General features: G+C 38.7%; 1 protein-coding gene and 1 non-coding gene across 2 annotated transcripts in view; both read left to right on the top strand.

Moving 5' to 3' along the window:
* Positions 1 to 20,101, top strand: part of Kpna4 (karyopherin subunit alpha 4) — a 62,694-nt gene extending 42,593 nt beyond the window's left edge. The window contains exons 9-17 of the mRNA XM_004652381.3: positions 568 to 737; positions 821 to 865; positions 1,452 to 1,583; positions 3,447 to 3,575; positions 5,023 to 5,127; positions 10,986 to 11,057; positions 11,889 to 12,051; positions 14,616 to 14,710; positions 18,156 to 20,101. Of these exons, the coding sequence (XP_004652438.1) occupies positions 568 to 737; positions 821 to 865; positions 1,452 to 1,583; positions 3,447 to 3,575; positions 5,023 to 5,127; positions 10,986 to 11,057; positions 11,889 to 12,051; positions 14,616 to 14,710; positions 18,156 to 18,254 (1,010 nt within the window). The 3' untranslated portion in view covers positions 18,255 to 20,101. The remainder of the gene's footprint in view (positions 1 to 567; positions 738 to 820; positions 866 to 1,451; positions 1,584 to 3,446; positions 3,576 to 5,022; positions 5,128 to 10,985; positions 11,058 to 11,888; positions 12,052 to 14,615; positions 14,711 to 18,155) is intronic.
* On the top strand, positions 3,894 to 4,228 carry LOC123453484. The gene has a single exon (XR_006632862.1).
* Positions 20,102 to 27,862: the final 7,761 nt, after the last annotated feature.

Below are 27,862 nucleotides of genomic sequence, written 5' to 3'. Positions count from 1 at the left end.
CAGAGACTATAATGAAAGCAAGGTATTTTCTTGTGTTTTTTGGTTTGGTTTGGTTTGGTTTGGTTTGGTTTGGTTTTTGAGATGGTCTCATGTAGCATAGGTTTGATATTATGTATCAAAATGGTCTTCAACTTGATCTTTCTGCCTTCACCAAGCGCTGGATTTATAGGAATGTGCCATCACACCTGCCTGGTTTCTGCTGTTGATGCTCTGAGACTGGATCCTAGTAGGAATTTGCACATATTTTCTCCTTGTTAGTATTTTGACATCTTGTGATCCATGAAAGTTCATTAAAAGTACATTGAAAGAATAAACAGAATTAACAGTTCTCTGCTTACAGACTATTTCAGTGAACCCTTAGGCTTCCAGAATTTTAGGTGGCATAAATGCATTTTATGAATGAGCAGATTATAAAGCTGCAAATATCAGTAATGTGAAACTGTGTCTGAGCACCTTAAACTAAAGAATGATCTGGCTAAATAGTGGAAGAAGCATATGGTACACAGGGCTTTATGTTTTCTGAAAAGGGTTATAAATATATCTTAATTGAATTAATCCTTTCTACAGGTGATGGGCCTCAGTGTAGAGATTATGTCATAAGTCTTGGAGTTGTAAAACCTTTACTTTCATTCATAAGTCCATCTATTCCTATAACATTCTTAAGAAATGTTACTTGGGTTATGGTCAACTTATGTCGCCACAAAGACCCACCGCCACCAATGGAAACCATTCAGGAGGTAAACAAAAACAATTTTAGATAATCATTATATGTATATTTTTATCTATGTATGTTTCAAATTCTATGTATTTCTCTCCTCAGATTCTTCCAGCTCTTTGTGTTTTAATTCATCACACAGATGTAAACGTGAGTAAATGCATCTCTGACCTTGAACTTGAGATCCTCTTGGCTCAGCTTCCCAAGTAGCTGGAATTAGGCCTGTGTCACCAAATCTGGCTTGCCTCAAGTTTCATAAGAGAAATTAAACTACTTAAAAGGAGATGAAATTTCTATAATACTAAAACCTAAGATACTGTCTTTAGGTATTCATACCTTCATAGAACTAATGGTATTTGAGATCTTCTTAAATATATTCTACCTAGCCTAAATATTTAAAACTACTATGCATACCTGTGTTAATTAAACTGTATACATTAGCCTCAGTACCATTGGACTTAGCATGAGCATTTGAGAAGAATGGTTTTTCCCTGTTTTTATGTATTATATGTAGTACATGTGTATAGCTTTGTGAATTAAGATTGAATATACTGTTCTGGGGTTGGGAACATAATTAATCTATACACTTATACTGCTAAAAGACAAAATAGATTGATTTTCCAGTGAGTTGAGCTAGGAAAAGAGAGAAGATAGAACCATCTTAGATTTGTTGTGTTGTTAAGAATTACTAAACTGAGGAAGTATTCAAAGCTTGAATTTTCATTTTGCTTACTAGATATTGGTAGATACAGTCTGGGCCCTCTCTTACCTTACTGATGCTGGCAATGAACAGATACAGATGGTAATAGACTCTGGAATAGTTCCTCATTTGGTTCCTCTACTCAGCCACCAGGAAGTTAAAGTTCAAGTAAGTTCGTTTTGATTAAATCAAAGTATTCTTACTAATAATTCTTTAAGCATGGTATTCAAAGGTAAGCAGTTTAGTAGCTTAAAGTATATTCTTCACATAATATGTCAGAAATGGAAATCATAAGTTACTTTATCCCAATTTTAGAGATGGAGTAAGAAAGAGGACTACAGTTTAGTAAGAATCTCTGTTTCCCTACCAAACCAACCAACAAAACACAGGGAGACGCCACTGTAGATACTGGTATCTAACATAGATGAACATAATCCAGTAAAAAAAACTTGGGTGGCATCAAAAACTACTCTTTTTGTTAACCATTTTGACTCATCTGACAAGCTTAGTTAACATCTAGCATTACTGATTCTGAGTTTAAAAATTTGAACTGGGCCAGGCATGGTCATGCATGCTTTTAATCCCAGCACTTGAGAGGCAGAGGTAGGAGGATTATCATGAGTTCGAGGCCAATGTGAGACTACATAGTGAATTCCAGGTCAGCCTGAGCTAGATTGAGACCCTAACTTGAAAAAAAACTAAAATTTTGAGCTGGTTCAGTGGATAAAGAGCTTCCCGCACAACTGTATCTGAGTGGAATATCAGTTTCACATCTCATGTAAAAAGATGGACACTGTGGTCGGTTTCTGTAATCCCAGTACACGTACATTGAGAAGGGAGGTACATACAGAAGTTTTCTAACACCTCACAAACAGCAGTAAATAATGAGACACGTTGCCTCAAAACAAAGTAGAAGGCAAGATCCAACCCAAAAGTTGTCCTCTGGCCAACATGCACTAGGGCATACACATGCCCACACTCACACACTAAATATATTTTTTTAAAGATTTATTTTATTTTATTTTATTTTATTTTATTTTATTTTATTTTATTTTATTTATTTATTTATTTGAGAGTGACAGAAATAGGCAGAGAGAGAGAGAGAATGGGCACACCAGGGCCTCCAGCCACTGCAAACAAGCTCCAGATGCATGTGCCACCTTGTACATCTGGCTTATGGGGGTACTGGGGAGTTGAGCCTTGAACTAGAGTCTTTAGGCTTCACAGGCAAGCACTTAACCACTAAGCCATCTTTCCAGCCCTACATTTTTTATAAAAAGAAAAAAATCCTGTATACAGAGGTTTATAGCAGCATTATTTATAATAACCAGAAAATAGGAGTGACCCAAATGTCCATCATCTCATCACACAGCAGAATGTTACTTGGCCATGCTGCAACCTGAACTTATTTCTGTTGATATGAAATATGCAGAATATATAGGTTTAGAGATACAGACATTGTGTTTGCCAGGGACCTGGGGTTGGGGAAAATTGTGATGACAGCTAATGAATGCTTATGTTCTGGTGGGGATAGTGAAAGTGTTAAACACTTGAATCTTTGGTCTTGTAGAAAATCATTGGTAACCAGGTGTGGTAGTACTAGCACACTTTTAATTCCAGCACTCAGGTGGCAGAGGTAGGAGGATCACCATGAGTTCAAGGCTACCCGCAGACTACTTTGTTAATTCCAGGTCAGCCTGGGCCAGAGTGAGATCCCACCTGGAAAACCAAAATATGTATGTGTTAATAAAATTTGGTATGGCTCTAAATGTACAATTGACAATTTAAATTCATATTATAGTGAAATCTCATGCCAGGTAGACTCTGGCTTTTGTTTAAACATAATCAGAAATAATGTCTTTCTTTCTTTATGGTAATAATCATTCTCTAAAGTTATCCCTTGTTTATTTATTCTTAAACTAATTTAAGCTAATTGTTTATGTTTTTCATATTTCCACCATTGTTCCTTTTCGATGCCTGATATAAGTAAGTTGTAATGACAGCATCCCACTCCATCCTTGTACATTTCAGACTGCTGCACTTCGAGCTGTGGGCAACATTGTTACTGGAACTGATGAGCAAACACAGGTAGTTTTAAACTGTGATGCTCTTTCACACTTTCCGGCACTCCTAACACATCCCAAAGAGAAAATTAATAAAGTAAGTGTTTAAAATGCTAGTATATAGTACATAAAATGGCAGTTGTCATTTGTAAAATCATGGGCCTGAAAGTATCTATAGTATTGTCAATTAGTATAAACTGTCATTTAGACATCAAGAGTAAGAAAGACCTTTGTAACACAAGATTAGTATATGGTATTTTTTTTCACATATTGAGAAAACCGACTCCAAAGTAAATTTAAGTGTTTATTTATTTTGTAGTTGTGGAAGGTCAAACCCAGGGCCTAAGGCATGATAAGCATGTACTATATCACTGACCCACACCTTCATCCACAAATTGCTTTTTTTTGGCTCTCTTGGAAATGATGAAATAGAGATGTTTGGGTGTTGATTGTTGTATGAATGGAAAATTTTAGTGTGTATGTTGATTAATTTTAGTTTAATTTTTTTTTTTTTTTGCTAATTCAGTGTGTGAAAGTGTGTGTGTGTGCGCGTGCTTTTGGTGGCAATGGAAAGGGGGCACTGAATGGTGATGCTGATAATGGAGTGCATCTGAGGCTGTTGTAGAAATAACCTGGGTTGCTGATTACAACATTGCCAATGATTATAACCCAAGAACAGCTCACCTTTCTAGCCCAGCACCCTAAAATCTCTGACAGGCTCATTAAATATGGTCCTGTGATCTGATCCAAGAGGCTAGCCAACTGATTTTTTTTTCCAGAACTAGAAAAGTGTTTCCAATTAGTCAGTTGGGTAAATTTAATAAATTTTAATTTGGTAGATTCTTAAAATATCATATATATAGAGATATTAAATATGTTGTATTGTTTCTTGCTAACACTGGTTTTAATAATGTATTTATGGTCTTTTAAACTTGGATGGGACTGCTCTCATCCTGACAAAGGGAGTATCACTGTGGTATTAAGGGTAGCATTTAAAGATTATTAAAGTAGATCAGTAAAACAGTTTAGCACCTGCTTCCACATCAGCTCCTGAGAGACATGGTGCATTGAATGACTTACAAATAAGGATACTAAAACAACCAACTTTCATTTTTGATGTGTTCAATGTCACGAGTAATTGAGATTTCTTGCTACGATTAGTAATGAGAGGAGACTAGAGAATAAAGCACATTATGTGAGAGAAAAGAGTGTCGAAGGTCATTTATAGTTTTCAGTATTTACATTACAACTCACCAGTTTCTTAGTAGTGTTTGACCAGCCTTCTTTTGAATCATAATATATATATGTAATATATGGGAGAATTGCCTCTTCAATGGGTTAGTTGATCGTGACATGAATTAGGAACCATTAGCAATTTTTCTAAAGAACATATGTGAAAGGGGCAGAATTCTTGAGATTCTGAAAGTTTTTCTTTGCAGAACTCTCAATAATAAAGTCATTTGGACCCAGTGAATGATTTTTGCTTAGATCAGATACAGGCTTTGCCTTCTAGTAAGAAGTATTGAAGGGATCTTGTTCTGCAGGAAGCAGTGTGGTTCCTCTCTAACATCACTGCAGGAAACCAGCAGCAGGTTCAAGCAGTAATTGATGCCAATCTTGTACCAATGATAATACACCTTTTGGACAAGGTAAGAAAACCATCTACTATGTATCTGAGTAAAGGGAATTTATTTTTGTTCACTTAATGAAAACTTACCCAGTGGCAGTAAAATATTGATACTAAAACTTCTGCTGGGTGTGATGGCGCACATCTTTAATCCCTGCACTCAGGTAAAGGTAGGAAGATCACTTTGAGTTCGAGGCTAGCCTAAGACTACATAGTGAATTCCAAGTCAGCCTGGGCTAGAGTGAGATCCTGCTTCAAAAAGAAAGAAAGAAGAGGAGGCCATGCATGGTGGTACACACCTTTAATCCCTGTACTTGGGAGGCAGAGGTAGGAGGATCGCCATGAGTTCGAGGTCACCCTGAGATTGCATAGTGAATTCCAGGTCAGCCTGGGCCAGAGTTAGATCCTACCTCAAAAAACAGAGCTGGAAAGATGGCTTAGTGGTTGACATGCTTACCTGTGAATCCTAAGGAAATAAAAGCCCTTCTTATGTCATTCCTTTCCTAAAACTGCCATTACTTGAGACCTAGCTGAGTACTCACAGTATTACTACTGATAATAAATGTTTACATGTTGTTCTGAGCATTTTGGAACTACAACCTCATTTAATACAAGCCTGTAAGGTTAGGGGTCATACCCATTAACAGATGAAACTTATGGAAACAAATAACTTTCTCCAAATAAAGTAGCAAGTATCTTATGCGTTATATCATTCCTCATTCTTTTTTTTGTTTGTTTTGTTTTTGTTTCAAGGTATGGTCTCACTCTGGTCCAGGCTGACCTGGAATTCACTATGTATTCTCAGGGTGGCCTCGAACTCGATCCTCCTACCTCTGCCTCCCGAGTGCTGGGATTAAAGGCATGTGCCACCATGCCCAGCTCATTCCTCATTCTTATATTAAGACTTGATAAAGACAACTTAACAATAACAATCGTAGAGTAAGACTTTTGTTTTTCTAAGAACTGTAAGTACAAAGATGAGTTGCTGGAGAGATTGCCCAGTGGTTAAAGGTACTTGCTTGCAAAGCTTGATGGCTACGGTTTGATTCTTCAGTACACACACATAAAGCCAGATGCATAAAGTAGCACATGCATGTAGAGTTCATTTGCGGTGGCAGAAGTCCCTGAATTCATATTCTCTCTCTGACTCCCTCTCCCTGTCAAATAAATAAAATGACTTTTTAAAAAACAAGGTGTGTACCACCATGCTCGGCCACACAAAGATGAGTAAAATGCTTTTGGATATACCTGTAATTTCAGTGCCAGGGAGACCGAGACAAAAGGATCTCCTGGGACTTGGTGATGAACCAATCTAACTTAATTGGTGAGCTCCTGGCCAATAAAGAAACCCTGTCTCAAAAAAGGTAGACATTATTCCTGGGGATGACATTTAAGACTGTTTACTTAGTTAAGAAAAACATAAAGGAGCTGGGTGTGGTGGTGCACACATCCCAGCACTGTGGAGACAGAGGTAGGAAGATTGCCATGAGTTTGAGACCACCCTGAGACTTCATTCCAGCTCAGCCTGTGACCCTACCTCAAAAAAACTAAATAAAAGGATCAATGATTGTAGGGGAGGAGTTGCTTGCAGAGTCTTTGACTCACCTGCATTTCCCCAGTATCCACATAAAGTCCATCTGATAGTTTGAATTCTTTTGATTTTGATACTCAGATTTTCCCTCCTTGACCAATGGAAACTTTTTTGGGGGTGAGGGGGGTTCAAGGTAGGATCTCTCTCTGGTCCAGGCTGACCTACCTGGAATTACCTATGTTGTCTCAGGGTGGCCTTGAACTCGGCAATACTCCTACCTCTGCCCCTGAGTGCTAGGATTAAAGGAGTACGCCACCACTCCTGGCTCAATAGAAACTTCGTAATGTTGGTGCCCTGTTTTCTTTTACATCATCCTATAGGTTTCTAGCGCATCCTTCCTTTTGTATATGACATGATTCTCAGATTTGGAATTAACTATTGCTATAGGATGTTTTGATTACTTTCTTTTTTTTTTTTTTTTTTAAATGGTATTTTGAGGTAGGGTCTCACTCTAGCCCAGGCTGACCTGGAATTCACTATGGAGTCTCAGCTGGCCTCAAACTCACAACGATCCTCCTACCTCTGCCTCCCGAGTGCTTGGATTAAAGGTGTGCGCCACCACACCCGGCTTGATTCTTTCTATATCAAATGATGTTTCAGAATCATAGTTTAAGTATAAAGATGATCATTGTGACCAAGTTGTCATTGTTTTTAAGGGCTGAGCAAACAAAACAAGCTATAGAAGTATTTCAGTAAAATGTAAAAAATTTATGAACATAAGAATTTATATGGCCTCAATCATGGGTAGAAGGAAGCTATCATATTACAAGATACTACTGGATATGGTGGCACACATATTCTCGGCTAGGGAGGCCAAGATAGGTCACCATAGGCAGCAACAGAAACAAATTTCAAAATTTTAAGAGGAGGAAGGAAATGAATGTAACGTGTGATCCTGGGCTCATTTGCCAGTATTTCCCACAAAGGTAAGAATAAATACCATAGGATATTGGTGGTAAGGACATTTTTTTTTTTTTTTTTTGTAGGGGGGAGTTCAAGGTAGGGCCTTACTCTAGCTAGCCCAGGCTGACTTGGAATTCACTATGGAGTCTCAGGGTGGCCTCGAACTCATGGCAATCCTCCTACCTCTGCCTCCAGAGTGCTGGGATTAAAGGCATGATCCACCACACCTGGCCTGTAAAAGGGATATTTGGCATATAATTTTAAGTACGTTGATGGCACAAATCCTAAAGACAAAAATCCAGAAAGACCTGGTTGGGGGGGGGGGTGCTAAAAACAAACAGATTTGCTGCTTTAAAAAAGGATATTTGGGCTGGAGAGAAGGCTGCCAAAGGATCTTGTTTCTACTCTCCAGGACCCACGTAAGCCAGATGCATAAGGGGGTGCATGTGTCTAGAGTTCATTTGCAGTGGCTGGAGGCCCTGGCATGCCCAATATCTTCTCCCACACACTCAAATAAATAAATAAATATTAAAAAGGGATATTTACCTATATATCTAATGAATAAATTATGTCACAATAACATGGCCACATTGCTCCTAACAGCATGACTACTTGATGTACTTAGGCTTTTGACTTTTGTCTTTGGATATATTTCATCAAAGTGTAATTACAAATAAATAATGTATCACTTGAACTAATTTTGTATGTGGTTAAGCCACCACCTGATGCATAGCTTATCTGTTTTTGTTTGTTTATGGAGAAGGTCTCTTAATTTTTTTTTAATTTTTGCTAAATATGTGACATATGCAAAGATCTAGTTTTCATTTCTGTTTTTTCTGCCCTGTTCTGTCCTTCTCCACAGATAATCATTGTATTAGTTGCATTCCATTGTTCCTTATTTCTGCTTTTCTTTGCACAGGAAAAGCTGTTGTGTTTCCCCTTTTCTGTCATCCACAACAACCTGTTAGTGGACTAAATATTATGTAGGTTTTATGCAGATAAAGGAATCCATTTTGAGGTCATGAATGCAACCACTTCATGTATGGGAAATAGCATTCCAAAGCAATCCTCCCCATCCTTTGACTCTCTCATTCTTTCTACCACCTCTTCTGCTTATAATCTCTGATCCTTTGGAGGGTGTGTGTCAGAGATATCTTAAGTGTGGAAGACTCAATTATCTTTTATTCAGTACTTTTTGACACGAGTTGTTTTATTTATAGCACTCACACACATGGGGGTGGGGTGTGACTGCACCAGGGTTTCTTGCCACTGTAATTGAATGCTGGTCCAACTATATTTATGTAGATGGTTAGAGAATTGAACTCAGGCCAGCAGTGCCTTAAACTCCTGAACCATATCCCCAGATCCACTGATGAGTTTTGAATCTCCCAGCAGTCATTACCATCTAAAAGTGAGAGCAGCACTAATCATGTGTGCATAAACAAGTATTAGAGAGGGCATTTTGGTAGGATAATATATCTATGCAAACAGACAACTATAGCAATTTCATTTTAACTGTCATTCGCTATATTACTTACTTATTTTCCTTTTTTCACCTTTTTTGTTGACAGCTTCCATAATTATAGAAAATTAACTATGATCTGGGCGTGGTACACACACCCTTAATTCATGCCCTCAAGAGGTAGAAAAAGGAGGATTGCCATGGATATCCAGGCCATTTTGTATCTGGAAGATTGCATTTGTAAGCAGTCCTACCCCTTCTGTGGCTCTTATGTTCTTTCTGCCACCTCTTCTAAAATGAACTCTAATCCTTGAAAGGGGTGATGTCTCAGTGCTGAATACGCTATCACTTCTCAGCACTATGGTGCCTTTTGAGTGGTCACCATGTTCTTGAAAATGTTTTATCACCAGGCATGGTGGCCCTCGCCTTTAATCCCAGCACTTGGGAGGCAGATTTCAAGGCCACCCTGAGACTACATAGTGAATTCCAGGTTGGTCTGGGGCTAGAAACACTACCTCAAAAAAATTTTATTTATCTTTTATTTTTTCAGTTTGTCTGTTTGTAATGAAGTTAACAGGTTAATTCCCCCCCCCCCCCACAAGGAGCATTCACAAAAAAGTATTTTCCATTTGTTTAGGATAAGTAAAAGTTACGTGTGGTTCCTGGGGAATTGCTCATTGAGTAAGAGTACTCCTTGCTTGCTGACCAAACATGAGGACTCTAGCTCAGTTCTCAGCACCCATGTGCAAAGGCAAGCCTGGCAGTGACCATGGGGTGTCTCAAAACTCACCAAAAAACTAGGCATGGTGGTACACGCCTTTAATCCCAGCTGTAAGTGGGGCATCTCTATCACACCCTCCAAGGCTGAGAGACCATTGTGAAAGGGGTGGCAGAAAGAATATAAGAGCCAAAGGAAGAGAAGAGAGCTTTGTAATACGGTCTCAGAGACAAAGTGGCCATGGTATTCATGTCTCCACATTGGTGACACTACCTACACAAGACCTACATAACAGAGAAAAAATGATAACATCAAAATAAAAAAAAAGTCGGGCATGGTGGCACATGCCTTTAATCACAGCACTCGGGGGGCAGAGGTAGGAGGATCGCCATGAGGCCACCCTGAGACTACATAGTGAATTTCAGTTCAGCCTGGGCTAGAATGAGCCTCTACCTCGAAAAAAAAAACTAAGTTAAAAAAAGAGACTATAAGGCTTGAAAGGTGGCTCAATGGTTCAAGGAGCTTGCTTGCAAGTCTGAAGGCCCCAGGTGCAGTTCCCTAGTACCCATATAAAGCCAGATGCACAAAATGGCACCTGCATCTTGAGTTTGCAGTGGCAGGAGGTCCTGGCATGCCCATACTTACTCTCTGTCTGCCTGTTGGTCATTGTCTGTCTTAAATAATTGAAATAAATAAATAAAATTTTTTAAGAAAAAGACTAGTTAAAAATAGGAAGAGAAGCCGGGCGTGGTGGCGCACGCCTTTAATCCCAGCACTCGGGAGGCAGAGGTAGGAGGATCGCCGTGAGTTCGAGGCCACCCTGAGACTACATAGTGAATTCCAGGTCAGCCTGAGCCAGAGTGAGACCCTACCTCGAAAAAAAAAAAATAGGAAGAGAAATGTGGAATGTAAGGTGTTTAGTGAGAGATATTGACTAAGAACTAAGATGGAAGAGTGATAGAGGACTGCATCCGATATCTCTTACTTTTCCACACATGTGCATGGGGCATGTGTATGCATATATGCATATAGCACATACATTCATGTGTAGTTAAAATAGTTTAGGCTTAGTCAGCTGTCTGGGTCTACAAGCAAAAGTAAGGAATGTGAAGTGTCTGGGAAAATAAATAGCTGAAAAAAATCATTTCAGAAAAATTTTGTTCCTCTATCCTGTATTCTCTCTCTCTCTCTTTTTTTTTTCCCCAGGGGGACTTTGGCACACAGAAAGAAGCTGCCTGGGCCATAAGTAACTTAACAATTAGTGGAAGGAAAGATCAAGTAAGTTGAGCTTTTAATTCTCGAAACTGGAAGAAAAAAAAAGTATCAAGGATAATTACAACATTTAGATTTTTGTGAATCATTAGCTAAAATAATACAAAATAGTATTTTATGAGTTGATTATGGTGCTTGTGCGTGTGTGTGCGTGAGTGTGTGCACACATATCTATGCTGAAGATTGAATGTAGCTTCTCATAGCTAAGCACATGTTCTACCTCAGACATCTGCAGCTTCTTTATTTTATTTGACAGAGAAAGGGAGAGAAAGAGAATGGGTGAGCAAGGGCCTCCAGGCACTGCTAACAAACTCCAGACACTTGCACACCCTTGTGCATCTGGCTAATGTGGGTCCTGGGGAATGAAACCTTTGGCTTTGTAGGCAAGCGCCTTAACCACTAAGCCATCTCTCCAGCTCAAAAATATTTTTTATGATATATGTTATATATGTACTTGAATCATTCCTTCATCTTCTCTTTTAAGAAAAATAAATTTTTTACATTAAAAGGAAAAAAGTTTGATTAATAATGTAGTCTCACTAACATAGACAAGATGAGATCATGTTTTTATATTCAAAATTAGGAAATCAAAATTACTGTAGTAATATATTAGGATAGACAGAGCTGGGTGTGGTGGTGCATGCCTTTAATCCCAGCACTCAAGAGGCAGAGGTAGGAGGGCTGCCATGAGCTCGAGGCCACCCTGAGAATACAGATTGAATTCCAGGTCAGCCTGGGCTAGAGTGAGACCCTACCTTGCAAAAACAAATAAACAAAACAAAAGGATAGACAGCATTGACCTATACCTTGTCAATTCACAGTGTCTTTATTCTACAGGTGGCCTACCTTATTCAGCAAAATGTTATCCCACCTTTTTGCAACTTGCTGACTGTAAAAGATGCACAAGTTGTGCAAGTAGTACTCGATGGACTAAGTAATATATTAAAAATGGCTGAAGATGAAGCAGAAACCATAGCCAATCTTATAGAAGAATGTGGTGGTAAGTGTTTTAGAAGATATTAGTGTACATTTTAGTATTTTTTTATAACTACTTTTATTTTCTGACAAATACAGTCACTTCTGTATTTTTCTTTTTCTTTTTTTTTTTTTAATTAAGTAGAAACTTTGTATTGTCACATCATATGTTGGTACCACCATTTCCCTCCTCCCTGGTCCCACTCCACTGAGGGTCATCCTTAGTGGGATTGTTGGTATTCACTATGTAGTTGTAGGTTAGGGGTTGTGAGAGGAGCAGTCTGTCATTGTGGGGAGGGCTATGTCTCTGGATATTCCTTCCCACCCTGTGGCTCTTACATTCCTTCTGCCCCCTCTCCTGCAAACTTCCCTGTCTTTTTTAATATTTTATTTTTATTTATTTACTTATTTATTTATTTGAGAGAAAGAACAGGCACGCCATGGCCTCCAGCCACTACAAGTAAACTTAAGAAGCATTGTGTCACCTTGTGTGGATCATGGGGAATGGAACCTGGGTCCTTTGGCTTTGAAGGCAAGTGCTGTAACCACTAAGCCATCTCCCCAGCCAGGTTTACAAATAACAAAATAGGGTTGGGGAGATGGCTCAGCAGTTGAGGTTCTTGCCTGCAATGCCCAATGATGTTGGTTCAATTCCCCAGTATTCATGTAAAACCAGACGTACAAGGTGGTACATGCATTTAGTAGAGTTTGCAGTGGTTAGAGGCTGAGTTGCATTCATTCTCTCTCTCTTCCCTTGAAAATAAATAAATTATTTTTTAAAAAATAAAGATAATACTAGCCAAATGTAGTGCCACACACCTTTGATACCACGACACAGGAAGCAGAGGTAAGATGATCACTGTGAGTGAGTTCCAGATCAGCCAGTCTTTCTCACCCTCTTGTATATCCTTAGGTAATTCAGTTGCTTTCATATTAAATAGGCACTGTGCTAACATACTGGGAAAACACTGGTAAATAAGACAGTCCTTGCACTCAGCCATGTAGTTTAGTCTTGAAAATAAATGTGAATTGATTTAATGTAGAATACATTAAATTACATTAGAATCATAGAAATGTACAGGGTCATAGAAATGTGTGAGGCCAGGCATGGTAGCATACATCTTTAATCCCAGCACTTGGGAGGCAGAAGTACGAGGATCACCATGAGTTCTAGCCGCCCTGAGACTACATAATGAATTCCAGGTCAGCCTGGGCTACAATGAGACCCTATCTCAAAAAATGAAAAGAAAGGGATGGGGAGAGGGAGGAAGGGGAGAGAGAAAGGGAGAAAGGTATAGCAAAAAGGGATACCTAGTCCATCCTGGAAGAAGCAGGAAGTGACACCTGAACTGCATTTTGAGAAATGAATAAGGATTAATAAAAGGAAAGGTGTTCCAGGCAGATTTATGAACTTTTAAATAAACATGCTTTTCATTGTGTCTTAAATCTTGTTTAAAAATTTACCTACTGGTGTGGTGGCGTACACCTTTAATCCCAGCACTGGGGAGGCTCAAGTAGGAGGATTGCTCTGAGTTTGAGACCACCTTGAAATTACACAGTGAATGGGCCTGGGCTACAGCAAGACCCTCCCTCAAAAAAAAAAAAAAAAATCACCTAAAGGGCTGGAGGGATGATTCAGTGGTTAAGGCGCTTGCTTGCATGCATGGCCTAATGGCATGAGTTCAGTTTCTCAGTACCCATGTAAAGCCAGATGCACAAAATGGCGTATGCAACTGGAGTTCATTTACAGTGTCTAGAGACCCTAGTGTGCCCATTCTTTCTGAGTCAGTCAGTCCCCCCCACACCCTCTGGTTGAAAATAATTAAATAAAAAGATTATTTTTTTAATTCGCCAATAGTATAGATTAAAAAAAAAAAAAGTAACCCTGAAGTTTTACAGTGCAAAAAGTGCATTATGTGTTGCAAGATTATTATAACTCATCACACTTTAAAAGAATTTTTTTCACTTTTTCAAGGTAGGGGGTCTCACTTGAGTTCAGGCTGACCTGGAATTCACTATGTATTCTCAGGGTGGCCTCGAACTTGTGATCCTCCTACCTCTGCCTCCTGAGTGCTGGGATTAAAGGCATGCACCACCATGCCCTGCTCTAAATTTGTTTTTTTAATTTAAGAGAGAGAGTGGGCGTGCCAGTCCTTTAGCCAATATATGAACTCCAGATGCATGGTTCATCTTGTGCATCTGGCTTATGTGGGTCCTAGAGAATTGAAACTGGGTCTTTTGGCTTCACAGGCAAACATCTTAACCCCTAATCTATCTCTCCAGCCCCTTACCACACTTTTCTGAAAATTTTTTTTTATTTTATTTCTTTATTTATTTGAGAGCGACAAACAGAGAAAGGAATATATGTAGAGAGAGAGAATGGTCGCACCAGGGCCTCCAGCCACTGCAAACAAACTGCAGATACATGTACCCCCTTCTGCATCTGGCTAATGTGGATCCTGGGGAGTCAGGCCTCGAACTGGGGTCCTCAGGCTTCACAGGCAAGTGCCTAACCACTAAGCCGTCTCTCCAGCCCTCATCACACTTTTTAAATAATGCCATTGTTTCACTTTATAAAATTTCTTTCAGGACTGGAGAAAATTGAACAACTTCAGAATCATGAAAATGAAGACATCTACAAACTGGCCTATGAGATCATTGATCAGTTCTTCTCGTCAGATGATGTATTTCATACTTTTTGTTATTTTCTTACTATTATATGCAAATACTAATCTAGGTACAATAGTGTAAGCTAAAGTATGTACATTTGTGTAATTTCTTTACAATAGAATTAAAATTGGTTTGTGGCAATACTATCACTGATTTTTGAAAACAAATATTTTAGTACTTATAATTCCTATTAGACATTAGTTCTAAAAACAAAAAACGTAAGTATTTTCCTGGCACTGGATGTTTCAGGTTCTGCTTCTACTTGATTTATTTCTAGTTCTTCTACTCTTCAAATTGGTAAAGACATGTTTACAAACAAAACTGTGAAGCTGGGCATGGATTACACTTATGATCCCAGCACTTGGGAGATAGAAGGATGAAGAGTTCAAGTCTATCATTGACAACATAACAGATTTGAGGCCAGTAGGAGATACATGAGACCTATCTCAAACAGCAGAAGGGCCCAGAGGGAGGAGAAGGGCAGGGCGAGGGGGTTGTCTAGTGATACTACTATATCTTACAATACAGTAAGCCCTTCATGACATTATTAGCTAATCCATATTTTAAAATGTCATTGTTACCTATTGAGTAAGGTAGGGAAAGCCAGGTGTGGTTGATTAGGAGATAAAGTGAAAATAGTATATCATCAAAAGTAAGTTACTATACAGTATAAGGAATAGTGTACAAATATATCATCAGTCATAATGTCACTCTAATATAGATGAGATAAAGAATTCATAGCCAGGCATGTTGGCACCACACCTTTATCCTAGCACTCAGAGGCTGAAGTAGGAGGATCACCATGAGTTTAATGCCAGCCTGGGCTATACAGTGAGTTCCAGGTCAGCCTGGGTAGTATGAGACCTGGCTTAAAAAATAAAAGTCTATTTTGGTCTGTTGAATCAGTTTTGCTACATATCCCAGGCTTGCTTCAAACTCAAAGGAATCTTCCTGTCTTCAGTCTTCTGAGTGCTAGAATTCAACAAGAATTATGTCTTTAATTTTTTTAAATATTTTATTTGAGAAATTAAGAGAATGGGAGTGCCAGGGTATCTAGTCACTGTAAACAAGCTCCAGAACCATTTGACACCATGTGCATCTGGCTTTACATGGGAATCAGACCTGGGTCATTTGGCTTTGCAGGCAAGTACCTTAACTGCTACACCATCTCTCCTTTAGTATTATCTTTTTTTAGAAAAGTAAATCTAAGTGCAGTTAATTACTCCTTTTAATGTTATTTAGGTACAGCCAATAGTTGATATCATTCATACATTTCTTCTTATTTTAATTTAGGTTTTTTGAGATAGGGCTTAGTTCTGAAGTAGCTTAGGTTGTCCTCAAATTTAGTATGTCACCCAGGCTGGCCTAGAATTCTAATTCTGCCTCAGGCTCCTGAGTTCTAAGATTAGAGGGCATATACCACCATGTCCCTTTGATAAATTTAGAAGAAATAAATTTTGGGGATGGAGAGAGGTTAAAGGTACTTGCTTGCAAAACTTTTGCCAGCCTGTGTTCAGTTCTCCAGTACCCACCTAAAGCCAGATTCACAAAATGGCACATGCTTCTGGAATTTGTCTGCAGTGGCAAGAGGCTCACACATTCAGCTCGCTAGCTTCCTCCATCCCTCCCTCCCTCTCTCTTTCTCTCTTCCTCTTTCTCCTCTTCACAAATTAATAATAACAATAGAATGTGGAGTGGGGAGAAGGCCTAGTTGATCAGGTGTTTGCTGTACAATTCTGAATGTCTGAGTTCAAATCCCCAGACTCCATGTAGGAAAGCTGGAAGCTGTGGCAGGCTTATTTAATGCCAATATGCCTTCAGTGGAAGGGGAGTTGGAGATAGAATTTCCCAGAAGCTCATGAATGGCGTATAGAATGCAAAGACCTGAAAGTTGTCTTTGACCTACTCAAACACGTGTTGTAGCACTTGCACACCCATGCTCGCACACATGAACAGGCATATATGCATCAAATAAGTAAATCAAATTATATCAAGCCTTTTGTTAATGTTTGAACATTAACAGTGCAGTACTTGAGGGCTGGAAAAATGGCTTAGCGGTTAAGGTGCTTGCCTTTAAAGCCAAAGGACCTAGGTTTGATTCTCCAGGACCCACATAAGCCAGAAGCACAAAGGGAGAAATAAAATTCAGGAAAAGAAAATAAGAATTTTTTCTTTTTAATCCACTGCCCCACGCATACCCTTGTGCAGCAGACTTGTACTTGCTTGGCAAGCACTCTGCTAAATCGCTAATCCAAAAGTATAGTCTTATTAAAGATAGCTCTTTAAAAAAAAAAAAAATATTGAAAATTTGAAGCCAGATGTGGTCGCACACACCTTTAATCCCAGAACTCAAACAGCAGAGGTAGGATCACTGTGAGTTCAAGGCCACCCTGAGAATACATAGTGAATTCCAGATCAGCCTGGGCCAGAGTGAGACCCTACCTCGAAAAACTAAAAAAGAAAAAAATTGAATTTTTGGAAGTTCTAATATATAATTAGATAATAGAATGCAAGAAGATGACAGTGGTTCCTAGTGCTTCAGTATTAAGCTTTTTTCTACTTTATGAAAATAATTCAATGATACATAATTCCTGCAAATATTTAGATACAATAAAGTATGTTAAAGCAGAACTATTATTTTAACTACTTTGAATTCATATCCAGTTGCTAATAAAAAATTAACCAGGGGCTGGAGAGATGGCTTAGCAGTTAGTTAAGGTACATGCACAAGGTGGCACATGCGTCTGGAGTTTATTTACAATGGCTGGAGGCCCTAATGTGCCCATTCTCTCTTTCTTCCTCTGTCTCTCTCTTTCCCTCTCAAATAAATAAATAATTTTTTGGTTAACCAGAAAATAAAATTAACCAGGGGCTAAGGGTTTAGCTCAATCATATAGGTTGTGTGTTTAACATGTACACAACTCTGATCCCAGCACTCCCTCCCCCCAAAACTTAACAGTACAATTTCCAAACATGTAACTAAAGATTACATTTACTATCCACAATTTTTTTGATGGGGTGCAGGAGCTGGCTTGCAACTCAGTGGAGGTTGGCCTCAAACTTGTGGTTGATTCTCTTGCCTCCCTCCTGAATGCTAGCACCACCATGCCAGCAGTTTTGCTTTCCCTGTGTACAAGAGATTTTGTTGAGTATTAATGTTTACTCTCTCAGTTTGGGACCAGCCATCATCTCCAGTTACATTTACCCTTTTTAGCAAGATTTCTGTCATACATGATTCTCTTGTTCCTGCCTTATGTTATCCTTTAAGAAAGGGCCTTTGCAAACTATTTCAGCTTTTAAAGGATGATAGTAAAAAAAAAAAAAAAAAAGAGTAAAGATACACTAATCACTTGGTTCTCTGACTTTTTAAAAAGAGTAATGGAAATATGGAAATATTACTATAATTTGATAATTGTATGCCTTATAGCTAATCATCACTTTTTTAATGTTCTCTTTTAGATTGATGAAGATCCTAGCCTTGTTCCAGAGGCAATTCAAGGTGGAACATTTGGTTTCAATTCATCTGCCAATGTACCAACAGAAGGGTTCCAGTTTTAGAGAGATGTTGTGGAAGTTAGGTACAATGCAGCACTGAGATATCTATATATATATATATACGTATATATAAAAAGGTTTGATCCATCAAGCTTGGCTCATGGGATCTGCTGCTGCATTAAATCGGGAGAGAAAATGTGAAGATTTCATTTGGAATCACAGAAAATGCCCAAATGAGGTCAAGGTGGCGTGTGGGTGCGAGTGAGAATGAGTGGCCAAATGTAAGGAAGATTTGGCATGAATGCTTACTTAGTACAGGTCACAGATCTTCAGTGCCTGAGAAGGAACATTGACTTGATCTCAGTTGAGGGAAAAGAAAAGAATTGTCATCCTCAAGCCTTGTAAGCATAAAAGAGAATGCCCATAAGTCAAGGAAAATGAGCCCAGGCCTTGCTATGAAGCAGTGTGTGAGTGGACAATATTGAATGAATGTCTGGCTCAGTCAAGAGAGCCAGGTTCATCTTTCAAATCTAGGGCTCTTCACTCATGAAGCAGACTCCTAGTCCTGGAGTGACTGTGTACGAGAGTGTGGTTGTGGTGCTGTATGTGGACGCATGCAAGCTTGATTCGCCTTCAGGGGGCTGATAACAAACCTAGTAGATCATCAAAGTGCGATCACAAGTGTTAATGTACACTGGACATGACAACAAAGACCGGTTTAGCAGCAGACATTGGTTTACTCTGCAGCCTGTGTTTTCTATTCCCCTTCTACCTTTTTCTCCCCTCCCCCCTTTTTATTTTGGTTTAGTTTTTATTTACCTAGTATGGATTTTTTTAGTTGCTTCTCAAGTCAGAAAACTTCAGGAAGGTTTCCCTGTGCATTTGCACCAGATGAATGTTTGATGCTATGAAAAGCTTTCCATATCATCAGAACTAATTTGTGTAGATTTTTGCATGAAAAAAAAATCATAAAATTCCCTCAAAATAGACTGTGTTGCAGTACACAAGTTGCCATAATAGTATAAAACAGTAAAATGTGCTTTAAAAGCCATTCTTTCATTTTCAGAGATAACATAAAGATCTTTGCATGAGGTAAATCTACAGCATAGTTCATTTTTAGATTTTATTGAGTCCTGTAAAGAAGAAGAAAAAGTTTCAGTTGTGATAGAATACCGTGCTGTGTTTAAATGTTACTTGTTTTCAAACTTTGTTTTCTATGAAAATGATATGGAAACTTCTAAAATGAAATTTGGTGCATATGTACTGCTGAATAAAGACCGATGAAGAGGTTTGAGTAGATGTACAAATCAAGTAATGGTTTGAACACCTTTAATAATATGCCTAATGTGTTCAATTGTTTTAGAATCTTTTTATCTTAGATGTAGGCAGCCATGAACAATCTATTTTGAGCCACTTTAGGGAGAAAACTTTGTATTTTTAAAACTTGCATAAAAGTTATGCAAGTGGTTTTTATAAATTGGAATAATACCTCAGTTTTGAGGTTATGCACACTAAATTAAATGGGACATAAATTAATTTGTACAAAAAGAACTCTTTATAAGGTGGCTCATTGTAGGAAATCCTGTGCCTTCCCCTTTGAGCACAAGTGTTGCATGAACAACAGTTTGCTATAAGAAACATACCAGATTAGCCACCATTAGCATCTATTATCTACTTTGTGTTTTAAAATCAACTGGTAATTCTGAAACACTGTAGAATGGATAAAAATTATTTTGTGATCATAACTCTTTGTTGAACTAGAGTATTTTTGCAGCATTCCTTGTCATCAGAAACATGGTTAAAGTTTAAAATTAGAAGCAGCAGAAAACTAGCTTGTAAAATTTATCTAAGTAGAGTACAGGCTAGGCTGCCTTGGGGAAATAAACATTAAAACTTAAAGCATTGTTTTACATGGGGTGTGTGTGTGGTGTGTGGCTTTCTTTTTGTATTAATGTTAAGATAGAATATACCTCAATGGCTTCTATTAGCTTCTTGATTTTCTTACACTTTTTCCTAAAACAATATAAGAAATTTCATCAGCTCTGTCATTTCATTATGGACATATTCTAGTATTTCAGCCCACTGAGTTTGTTCAGTTGACACCATCTGTCCTCACACCTAGTTCCTGTTAACACTCAGATTTTGGCCTTTCTTCATTTTCACAGTCAGATAGACTTAAGAGAGACAACTTGAGCTATATAATAACTGTTAATAGACCTTCATCATATGGCTCCAAGTGATAGATTGCATATAAAGTATGTTTATTACAGAAAGCTATAATTACTGGGAAGGTGAACATTACAATACTTTACCCAATTTTTGTTTCTTAGTAAAAAGAGTTTAGTTCAGAATAAGCCAATATATTGGTAATGGGCCAATTTTATAGAATATAATTATCCTCATATATAATATGTGGAGTCACCAGGCATGGTGACGCACGCCTTTAATCCCACCACTTGGGAGGGGGAGGTAGGAGGATTGCTGTGAGTTTGAAGCCCTCTTGGGACTATAGAGTAAGTTCCAGGTCAGCTTGGGCAACAGAGAACCTTCCTCGAAAAAAACAACAAAAAATATATGTGGGGTAAGCATGGAGATACATGTCTGTAAGGCCAGAACTCAGGAGGCTAAAGCAGAAAAATCACATGTTCAAAGCCAGTCTGGGCAAAATAGATATGTGGGAGAGACAGGTTAACATCTCTACGTACAAGGACTATCTAAGCTCTAAATACTTGTTTTTAACTGTTGTAGAACATTGACTTTCAGGTAAATGCTAAGATAGGCTTTTCTGTGTCTGAAATTGTTCTAGTCTACTTAACTATAGTTGTCTGAATTAAAGACAACTTATTTTAATTTTCCAGTGTTCTAGGAGTTGCTTTCATTTTTCACATAAATCATTACATTTGATAAGGGGAAATGGAGTAATAAGTGTTCTTGACTCTGAATCTTAAACTGCCTTTTATGAGTACTGAGCTCCTCTTAGTCTATACAAATAAGAATGTTATATTCAGATATATGAGAAGCCCAAGCCTAAACTATATCTGTAAAAATATTACTTCCTTTCTAATTCTGAAAGGTTTCAGTAATTGCAGTATAGTGGAATTGGCACTTTCTAGACCTATGCCAAACCTAGGCTATTTACTGATGATTAAAAAATGTGTGGTGGGGCATGCTGTTAATCCCAGCACTTGGGAGGTAGGAAGATCTCCAAGAGTTCAAGGTCACCCTGAGAGTACATAGTGAATTCTATGTCAGCCTGGGCTAATATTTAAAAACACAATAAAAAAGCATCTGGAAGAGTTTAGGGAAGAAGGTGTGTAATTTCTTTGTAGAGGCTTATTACCTTGGCTGTATTCATAGTTCGAAGGTGTTTTTGTTTTTGTTTTTTTTTAAGGTAGGGTCTCACTCTAACCAATGCTGACCTGAATCTCACTCTATAGTTCCAGTCTGGCTTCAAACTCAAAGCAGTCCTACCTGTGCTTTCCAAGTGCTGGGATTAAAGGTATGTGCCACTATGCCCAGCCTTGAGTCTCGCTGTAGCCCAGGCTCACCTGGAATACACTATGTAGTCTCAGGCTGGCCTCAAACCCACGGTAATCCTCCTACCTTGGCCTCCCAAGTGCTGGGATTAAAGGTGTACACCACCACACCCAGCTGTTTTTTCTTTAACGGTATAACTGACAAGTGTCAGGCCAGCCCAATCATTACAGCATGAGACTCTACAGGTGTAACTATGTTATAAAATGACTAGGTTTATTGTAAAATCAGACTAACATCATTGCCTCATTTTCCTCAAGAAAAAGTTATAGAAATTCAACTAAGTTTTGTTTTTTAAGACCAGTTGATGCTTAACTGATTACCTCAAAACTGATGACTTGGAGTATGACATGTTTGTTGCTTCAGTACCTGTAGGTTGAGTCTAGTGACATCTAGATCCTCTACAGGTTCAGGGCTTTGCAAAGCTGCATATCAATGTGTCTGCCAAAACCTCTTCATATGAAGCTAGGGTCTTTTACTGTGTTCATGACAGAATCAATTTTCTTGCAATTACCAGTCTCCTGGCAGCATGCTGCTTCAAGGCTAGCAGGAGAGTTTGATCTCAGGGAAGGCCCAAGCCATCTTTCAAAGGACTGGCTTGGCAAAGTCAGGTCCCTCATCCTCCAGGGTGATTTCTCTTTTGGTTTAAACCCAAACTGAATAGGTACCTACAAAATCCCTTCATTTGCCTGGATTGTAGTCCCATGACAGGGATGGATTCTGCCCATTAGATTGACATACCCTGACCACTCTGGAGGAAGGAATTGTAAAGAGTATATATACTAGGTAGTTGTGGGAACCATTGTGGAGTTCTGCCTACTACAGAAGACTATAACTATTTAGTAGAACTAGAGTGCATTAGTAGTGATTACTCCATATGTAAGCTTATTTTTGAATCAGGGTCACCTGTGAGGACCTATCAAAAGCTCAAGCAGCTTACCTCAAAAGGTGTGTGTGTGTGTGTGTGTGTGAGTGAGTGTGTTTCCATGTAGTTTTATTGTAGCTATTATCAGCATAACTGAGTTATGGAGTACAAATTATTTGTCCTTTTAAAAGGTAAATTGCTAAAGTCACATGGCTACTGAGAGCTAGGTAAGGCCTACCTAGAACTTGACTCCAGTATCATGCAGTACTTTCAGTCAGCAATCTGGAACTAAACTGAATTCATTTAAATTTGTAAGCTCATGCAATAGAAGTGTTTCTGCAGCACTTCCCATGTTTTGTCTATAAATGGGCCCACTAAGCTTTAGCCAGAGGCAATTACCTGGAGTTCATCTACCTTTTCATGTATAAAATTTCTGTGGGAAATATTCTTGACTATGCTGAAGGCCTAGATATCAGTATTCTTACTTTTTACTGGATGTTATATTGGCACGATTCCTTAAATGACACTCAATAATAATATAATATGATGAGTTGGGTGGGGGTTGCCCAGATTCCTTATTCAGTATTCCCAGATACTGTACTATCAAATTCATGCCTAACAAATTTGTGTTTTGAACATTTAAATTAAAGTTTTAAAATAAGCACACTAGTAAAGTATCCCTTTTTTAGGGCTGGGAATGGAACTCAGTTGATAATGCTTGTCCTTGTGTGTGGCCTTGGGTTCAACCTTAGCACTGAGAGACAATATTTAAAACACTGATAAATGTTGCACTGGTGTTGGAATCAAATTGCAGTACACAGCAGATGACTGTAATAATGGGTTTTAACATGGGTTCTCAACTGTTGCTGAGGCAGGCCTCTTAACTCATACCACGCCCTTTTTTTTTTAATTTGGGAAATAAAAAGAGACAGAGAAAAAGAGAAAGAATGGGCACACTAGGGCCTCCAGCTACTGCAAACAAACTCCAGATACATGCACCACCTTGTGCATCAAGCTTATGTGAGTCCTGGGTTATTGAACCTGGGTCCTTTGAAGCATCTTAACCAAGTCGTATCTCCAGCCCCACACCACGTCATTTTTTATAAATGGTGGTAGGAAAAATGAAAGTTGGTCAAACTGATCAATATGATAGAAGTAGCTCTGTTGACTGGATGTCACATTTCTCAACTGCCACATTAACCATAAGGAAAAGGTAGAATTTACATTTTTTCCTAGCAGTTGCATTAATTTTGAATAAAAATCCAGATCCTTTAATAACAAAAATTTCACTTCAGCTGTCCATATAATGATCTATTTTATATATATATTGAAATTGATTGGAAAACTGCTACTGTGGTATAAGACCAGCTGAGTATAAAGAAAACTTTCCTGGGGCTGGAGAGATGGCCTAGCGGTTAGGCACTTGCCTGTGAAGCCTAAGGATCCCGGTTCGAGGCTCAATTCCCCAGGACTCATGTTAGCCAGATGCACTAGGGCGCACTGGTGTCTGGAGTTCGTTTTCAGTGGCTGGAGGCCCTGGCGTGCCCATTTTCCCTCCCTCCTCCCTCTCTTTCTCTCTCTCTCTCTCCCTCCCCACCCCTTTCTCTCTCTCTCTGCCTCTTTTTCTGTCACTCTCAAATAAATAGAGATGAACAATAAAAAATAAAAAAACTCCTACAGATTTTTAATCTGCCTCCTACCAGAGGACTATATATTCCCTTATTGCTTATATCTTTGCCCATTTTCTGTTTTCTTCAGATTTTGTACCTTTGTGTCTCCATATATGCTGCCTACCTACAGATGACTTGACTTTTTCCAGACTCAGTTCTGTACCTTTTTGGGGGGGGTGGGGAGGGCTTTGTGTTTAGTAGTTTTTAATTATAATATGGTGAAGAGAGGTTCTTTTCTGTTCTTGTCTGTTTGGTGTTCTAAATGCTTCCTGTATCTATATTGACATCTCTTTCCCTGTTTTGGAGAAATTTTCTTCTGTGGTTTTCTTGAAAATAGCTACTATGCCTAGTTCTTTCCATTTTAACCTTCAATTTTTTTTTAAACCCTTTTCATTTGTGACTCTGTTCCTTACTCTTCAGACATGTGTCCTACTTTCCCTAGCTAACCATATATTACTTCTGATCTGTATAACTTCTTGGTCTCTTTCTCAGTTGAACACCTCAGATGGGGTAAGTTTTAACCAAAAGGTTTATTTATTGTGGCTCATTGTTCAGGTCCAAGGTCAAAGGGGCTGCATCTTCTGGTAAGGGACAGATTTACATTAGAAGAGCTAGACCTCTTAGATATATGTCTATCTGGTCTCACATAAAGCCACAAGGATTGGGAGGCTGTACCCTAGTGATCTTGGACACTGCCCAAATACTACCCTCGTAATACCACAGAGTGGAGTTAAACGCATGAGTTCATGGCAGATAATCTATATGATTTTATGGTGTGCTCACTGCAATTACTTGCCTTCCAGATAATTCCCTCACGAGTATTTAACCTGTCTTTGAGTCCCATAAACTACATGCCTTTGTACAGTTGCCCTTTTTTTTGGTACTGTGTGTATGTGTGTTTGTGCACACGTGTGTTGGCATGTGCATTGGGTGTGTTGGATGTGTCAAGGTTTGGGGCATACTGCCCCTAAACTATATCCCTAGCCCATCTTTTTACTGCTTTTGTGTATAGTGATATCTACTTCTCTTGAATTTTTTTTAAAGGAAACTTTCCTTATTTTGACTCAACTGGTGAGGGAGCAAGACCAAAATACCTCTCAAAGTATTACCATATTCTTCTTAAGGGTGATAGCCCTGTTCAATTGAACATAAAACAACCACTACATGTTCTGGGTATATCCTGTCTCCGCCTATTTCCCTCTCTTTTTGCCACTGTGCTGCTTCCATAAACGGATGAGTTCTGTGGGAACTCTAGTTAGTGGCTCTCAGTGTGGTATTGAAGGTGCACCCCTGTGTAACTAGCAGCTTTGCCACTTCCGTATTTCTGTATCCAGTACTCCAGTCTTTAGGGTGGTGGCATTTTTAACCATCTTAATTAAGCTAAGGGTTATGTGTACGTAGAACTGCTGTAGCAAAACTTTTTTTTTTTTTGCTTTTATCTTTGATAAAGTTTATATTGTCTGAAGTTATCTGCATAGAGCCTTGCTCTGGTCTAATTCAACTTGTGATTAGAGGTGCTAAAAATACTACAGTTTGTTTTCCTATTATCTCTATCCTTGTTTTCCTCATTCTCCCCACATGCAGAGTAAGGGAAAAGAGGCACAGAGATGATGCGTCTGTCTGGTTTGCACCCTGACTTTTCTCAATCCCACTTTCCGTCCTCTTGGATTGTGAGTGTGTGTGTGTGTCCTTCAGGAATATCTACAGGGCTATATCTACCATCCTTGTCACCCCCATTAACTCACTCTGCAGTATACGCTTTACGTGTATGGCAGTTGTTCAGTGTGCAGTGTCTGTCACTCATTGCGTTTCTGTGTCTTCCTTCCCACTAGATTGTAAGCTCCTGAAGGGCAAGGTCAGCACACAAGCAAAGCTTTGTAAACACCTTGAAGGTGCCATGAATCATGGCACTCAATAAAAGTTTGTAATGATATACAACTTCTCAGATGATCTGACTGACTAATTGTAAGTCTTTCAATTGAAAAACTTTTTCATTTGCCTTGTTATGTCTGCAGTACAGAAGACTTTCTGTGGGAAAGATTTTATCCCTTGCCAGATAAATGTGTGCTTCCTTTTCCACATTTATGGTATTTTACATTCTTTCTGGTCTGAATGTCTGACATCTACAGCATGTAGACATGGGTCATATGATTTGCCAATACCTGTTTCTATATATGAAACAAGAAAAAAGTAAGTCTCTGATAACTGGCACAACCCAATTTTTTTTTGAAATATTATTTATTGAAAGAACTTTCCATTATGGTGGTTGTGGGTTTGTTTTGGTTTTGTTGTTGTTGTTGTTGTTGTTGTTTTTCTTTCAAGGTAGGGCCTCACTCTGGCCCTCACTTTGTAGTCCCAGGCTGGCCTACATGTGTGTCTCCAGTGCTGGGATTAAAGGCATATACCACCATACCAGACCTCCATTATGTTTTGTTTTGTTTTTTGTTTTTTAAATTAAAATATTCATGTGCAAGCAAAGGGGAGCAAGAGAAAGAATAGGTACTCCAGGGCTTCTTGCCACTGCAAACAAACTGCAGATGCATGTGCCACTCTGTGCATCTGACTTTTCATGGGTACTGGGGAATTGATCCTGGGCTGTCAGACTTTGTAAGCAAATACCTTTAACCACTGAGCCATCTTTCCAACACCCTTTTAAAAAAGTTTTTGACAATTCACACTTGTATATGATGTAAGTAGTAATTACTGTTTTATAAAGAAAACACAAATCATAAAGGTGAGTGTATGGTATGGCATGATTTGAATGATGTTATAGTGCTCATTGATAAGATTGCCACATAATTACATAATTGGCATGTCTGGACAGCGGTTACACAAATTATTAACATGACCCTGACCTTTGTTAACCTCTGCTTACTTTGAACTGAGCTGGCATTTCAGCCACTCCTTTTTTGTTGTTTTTGAGAAAGTTTTAGGCTGGTCTCATTTGCAATGTTCCTGTCCCACCTCCCCAAGTACTAGGATTACAATTGTGCTTCTCCTTATTTAAAATGTCCTTATCAAAATTTCTTCTACTTCAGCACTAGCTTAAAGTTGAAAAAGGATTTTAGTTCTATAGCAGAATACTTGTCTAGCATGCACAAGGCCCTGAATTTCTAGCACCACAAATACAAAATAAATTTACAGAATCAGATTCCTTTTGATTTTCTGAGTGTATGTGTGAGTGGGTGGGCAGAGGCCAGAGGTTAACATGGGGTGTCTTCCTTTATTACTCTAATATACTGCATCAAGATGTCTCACTTAAGACCTCTCCGCGTGCCCAGGGGAGTGTGTCTCCACATCTCACACTGGGATTCCAGGGGCCACCATCCCTAGCCAGCATTTATGTGGGTGCTAGGGAATTGAAAGTAGTCCTCATGCTTGCTGGGCAAGCACTTGACTTAGTTGTCTCCCAGCCCCTGATTTCTTTTATTTACAGTACATTGAGGTTTACATTTAAAATAGGAAAATCAGACTGAGAAGCAAAATATATAATTGCACATTGTATTTTAGCACTTGTATTTATGGATATATATGTACTTTTTTGGTGGTGGTTTGGTTTTTTTTTTAATATTTACTTATTTGAGAGAGAAAAGGAGGCAGAG

This window comes from Jaculus jaculus, chromosome 11 (assembly GCF_020740685.1).
Source record: "Jaculus jaculus isolate mJacJac1 chromosome 11, mJacJac1.mat.Y.cur, whole genome shotgun sequence".
NCBI lineage: Eukaryota > Metazoa > Chordata > Mammalia > Rodentia > Dipodidae > Jaculus > Jaculus jaculus.
The sequence above is the reverse complement of the archived record's forward strand: the minus strand, read 5'-3'. Positions and strand labels throughout refer to the sequence as shown.